At 42.9% G+C, this 5,000-nt stretch overlaps 1 protein-coding gene across 1 annotated transcript in view; it reads right to left on the bottom strand.

Moving 5' to 3' along the window:
* Window positions 1–55: 55 nt before the first annotated feature.
* Window positions 56–5,000, bottom strand: part of LOC121682158 (transcription initiation factor TFIID subunit 4-like) — a 115,176-nt gene continuing 110,231 nt past the window's right edge. Inside the window, 1 exon segment of the mRNA XM_042062203.1 lies at window positions 56–3,938. Coding sequence (XP_041918137.1) covers window positions 3,765–3,938 — 174 coding nt within the window. The 3' untranslated portion in view covers window positions 56–3,764.

Consider the following 5,000-nt stretch of genomic DNA (forward strand, 5'->3'; position numbering starts at 1 on the left):
GGACACAGTGATAAAATAAGGAGACAATTCTGCAATGATTGTGTACTGGCTTTCGTTTAGTAAACAGCTTATTTATTCCTTTACAAAATAGGTACAAATACAGAAGTATGTTTTTTTTCACACAAACAGGAAATTTTTCAGGATATGTACAGAGTTTACCAAAAATAACGCCGTTCTAATAAACACATGGTCTTGTAAACAATATTTACAAATTATCCATACAGGAAAACATGAATTTTTCTCACTGTGTACATCAGTTATACCATCCTAATCATGTTTTGGCTAGAAAGCTGAAGTAGTAGAAAGGTTGTCCTGCTGCCTCAGACACCATAAAAATAATTATTAAAACTGTATTTTAAACTGGACAAATAGTTCTATTTGTGCTTCGTTTTAAATTATTATTTTTTCTGCTCTTTACTATGGTATCTTTAGATAAACTGCATTGCCTGAAATGTGGCAAGCACACATGCTGATGGGAAAAAAACGAAACACAAAAATAAAACCCCAAAAATATAAAATAAGTTACAAAAGCATTTTTCCCTTTTACTGCAGATGACTGTGTCTAATGCTGACAGCAGATTGTGCATCTCCAACTCTGTCAGTCTCTTAAACTTCGTCTTTCCTCAATGTAGGAAAAAAATATTTTAGAGTGCTATTTTAAAAAAATCAACGCACATTATATTTAATTAATTAATTACCTTTAAAAAATATTCAACATATAAATTAGAAACCAACACAACTCATAATAGACTAGGTGCATAGAAGCCAGAGACTCCAGTTTTTTAAAGAGTGGATCTAAAACAACGTAAAAACAAAGCAAAGACTATTAAAACACATGAGAGTTGGTCAGGAGACCACTGTGGATGCTTCTCCACAGGAACTGTGACCTCTAGTGACATCATATTACAGCAGGGGTGACACCCCAAGCCAAAGATGGGAGCTAGAGACCCCCCCCCCCCCAAAAAAGGTATTCCGACCTCTGACCCCCGTTTGACCTTTCTTATGAGGGGCCATGAGACAGGGAGCTCAGACGGATCTGTTTCAGAGAGGTGCGACCAGAAATGAAATGTAAGATAGACATTAACACTGGGTAGAAATCAACAGGAAGCGTGCCCCCCCCCCCCCCCCACAAACCGAAGCACTCAGGAACAAAATTCCTAAGAGCTTAGTGATGCCAAGGTCAGTGATCCACATTCTACAGACACTGTAACATTCTGTCTCTGCTGTGATGGCTGCAGCACACCAGAGGTTTGGGGTGACTGTGGGAAACTGATTTGAGATCAGTCAGGGAGATTAGCTGTATATCAGCTATGTTTCCCTTAGGAAATGTAGCCGTGTAGTTAGCTACACATTACATGTTTTCTGCCTCTCTGGACTTGCCCGAACAAAGCAATTATAATGCCCTTGACTAGTAAATCAGGACTTGGTCTGCAGTCGAATCACACGAAGCAAAGTGAAGCCAATCAAATGTAGACAAGCCCAGTGGGTTTGGATGCTGATGCTGACTCCTGACAACATGACTTGCATAAAGAAAAATCAAAATGGCCACTTCTTCTTGAGTTCTTGCTTTCTTTCTGTTTATCTGTGACTTCAGTCTGCCACTTCTCGTGAAAGTATGAGCAAAGTTAACAGCAAACGTTTCATGGTTGGATGGTTATGTATCAGAGGTGGAAAACCCAGAGAGGTGGGCTACTCCTAGACCCATTCCGGTCCTGACAATCCTTTATCTATCCAAGCACACCTGACTTTACATTAATACCACCATGACTTAGCTCAAAAACAATCCCGATACAACCACTGGAACCATCTCAAAGTCTACATATCTGCTAGGGCTCAGGGGAGAGAATGGTGACCTACTTCATGAGGGTGGATATACAGAATGAGAGAAGCTGACTGATAGCGCCCGGATGGGATCATGGGAGCATTTTCTCCTACATTTAAACGCCACACTCTAAAAGGTACCAGTCCCATTTCCTAGTTAGCACACTTGAAAGTCAGTGAGAGTATGCCGGCTGCTGGTGGTCCACTTCAGATTCAAGAGTCCTCTGCAATTTAGCCCAAAAGACAACATTTCACATGGGCATCACTTGATTTCGAAAACTGCCTTCAAGTTGCCGACATGTCCAACCACACACACTCACTGACGAAGTTCTAGGTGGGTTGCAAGACGCCAACACACAAGCTGCTGTAGCTTCACAGGACCAGAGGTGACCTTAGCGCTACAGGTCACGAGAACAGAGGCTGGAGATGACTTGCTGAAATGATAACCTTCACTAAGAAGCATGTTGACATCGAATGTCAACAAAGCCACACCTACGGGCTGTCCTTGTAGTTTTCAACCACTGATTTCCCAACCTCCTTCATGCCCTGCTTTCAGGAGGTCTTTGGAGATCTCTGAAATTTTGAAAGTTGTTAATAATGCTGGAGTCTTTCGAAAAGAGCACGTTTAGTCCACATTTACCATGATTGTGTCCAGATGTACAGTATACGTTAATGTTAGTATACTTCTGGCTACACTAAACAAGCTCTGTCATGATGGATGTACTGACCAGTGCCTGAGGTACAGAGGAAGTTTGTTCTGCATCATGATACAGACTTTAAAAATATATTTGACAAAACAAAAAAGTCTCAACACTTGGACATTTTCAAATGCACATGATTATACAATGATTCACATGATTCTTCAATATTAACAGGTGATTTTAGACATTATTTTTGCATCTTAAAAATAGTGGAGGAAAACAAAAACAAAAATATATTTTACATGCCATCGGAAATTACTTTAAAAGAACACTATTTACATTTAGGTGCACTTAACATATAATATGTGGGTTCCATCGTTACTTTCCAAACACCTGGGGTCTTCCTAAACACCTCAAAGCTGACCTAGGGCATTTTTGAAGGTTACAGTATTGTGATTGGGTTTGTGTGGGGGATCGGTGGGTACAATTCGACATGACTGTTCTAACAGCGCTGTGGACTGCATGATGCTGGAAGTCTGATTCTTCAGTAAAAACAACACACAGAAAGTTAGCCCACCCCTCAGAGAAGGCCGGTCATTAAAAGATAGTTTGCTAGAAGCGCTACGGTTTAAATATGCAAGAAAGAACACTTTTAAAAAGGAGAGTTGGCTCAGAGGCCAAAACACACATACAGTAAACACACACACACAAACACATGCACGCATGTGTACACACACACACGGGCATGTGTATATACACACACACACACAAACACACACACACACACACACGCACACGCACACACACACACACACACACACACACTCAACTTTTACACAGCCTCAAACCTGACTAAAATCAAGAGTTTGCATGGCCTTATAACCAATGTCCTAAATACACATTAATTCTTTTCAGCATGTCGCAAAAACAGCAATAACACGTACAACACATTTTTTTTGTCTCTTATTTTTGTAGCTTTTTTTTTTTTTTTTTAAAAGTCTTTTTTTTTCCTAAGGAATAAAAAGCTACGATAAACATTACGGAGAGCGGAGACACTGAGCTCAAGCACTAGACCCGGTCTGAAGGCACGTCGCAGGAGAGCTGGAGAGCGCTGGAAGGGCCGGTGCTGTGTGTGTGTGTGTGTGTGTGTGCGTGTGTGTGTGAATAATAGAGCATGGGTATGCATACATAAACACATACATACATATATAGATACATATGCATGAAAGAACATGTATGATTGAAACTGTGTTCATACATGAGGTACGAGTGTGTGTGTGTGCATGTGTGTGTGTGTGTGTGCTACTTGAGCAGCGCTCTATACAGCAGGAGGGAGCGTGCCATCTCTCGCTCCTGCTCCATGTAGTAGATGAAGTCCCTGAGGTTGACGCGGGTGATCCGTTGCCGGGCGTATTGCCGAGACGAGGAGGAGGCCGATGACGAGGCAGCCGGCGATCCCACAGAACTTCCCGACACCTGCAAAGAGAGGAACCACACATACGTGGTCAGCCAATGAACTAACAGATCACTCTCAGCACCAGCCAATTAGAGGCACATCAAAGGTCACCGGGCAGTACAGAGTACCCATCTCTCCGGCTGCAAATTAAAAAAGCTGCCTGTAGGTCAATGTAGCCCCCAGCCTCAACTGCACTTGCTTCAAACAGCATCATGACAGCCTGCCATTCCCACCAACCAATCAGAGCCACCGATGTTCCACAAAATAACCTTATTTCACCTTATTTCCAGAGGCAGGAACGGGAAGAATTATCAGCTACATTGATACACTTCCAATTAAATACAGCTTGCCCTATGAAATCAATATACTCACACTTATAATTGTCATCTAAAACATCAAAAGCTGGGCATCTGGATCAACTGACCCGAACCTCAGAACATTGGTCAGTCACGTGCAAAAACAAACAAACAAAAAGTCGGCCTTCTCATGGAACTCAATGAAGAGAAGGAATAAGCGTGGGAGAGAAAAAGAGCAAGAGAGAGAGAGAGAGAGAGAGAGAGGAGAGAGAGAGATCAAAGCTGCTGTGTCTAATGAGGGCCAGAGATTCAGGTGTGTTTATCCCAACTCCGTTTGGGCTTTTTTATTGGCCTTTCACAAACACGTCAGGACCGGAGCTCATGCCCACGCAGCCGTGTGTGTGTGTGTGTGTGTGTGTGTGCGAGAGAGAGAAAACATGAGTATGTGTGACAGAGACAGAAAGAGAGAGAGAGAATGTGAGTGTGTGTGTGTCTGTGTGTGTGTGTGTATATGCGAGCCGCTGCGGCCCAGATCCCGAAGCCCAAAACGAGGAGCAGTTCTCTCAGGGTAAACACGCCTGTGATTCCAATCTTACCCCTCACTCCGCCCTGAGCCTTTGTTTGTGTTACAGTTGAGGGGCTAAGGACCCAAACGCCAAAACACACATCAATGCAGGCAGATGGGTGGGGGTGCGAGGCATGTGCACGCACACATACACTCAACATCACACACACACACTCAACATCACACACACACACACACACACACACACACACTCATCATCA

Source organism: Alosa sapidissima, chromosome 14 (genome assembly GCF_018492685.1).
Source record: "Alosa sapidissima isolate fAloSap1 chromosome 14, fAloSap1.pri, whole genome shotgun sequence".
Classification (NCBI taxonomy): domain Eukaryota; kingdom Metazoa; phylum Chordata; class Actinopteri; order Clupeiformes; family Clupeidae; genus Alosa; species Alosa sapidissima.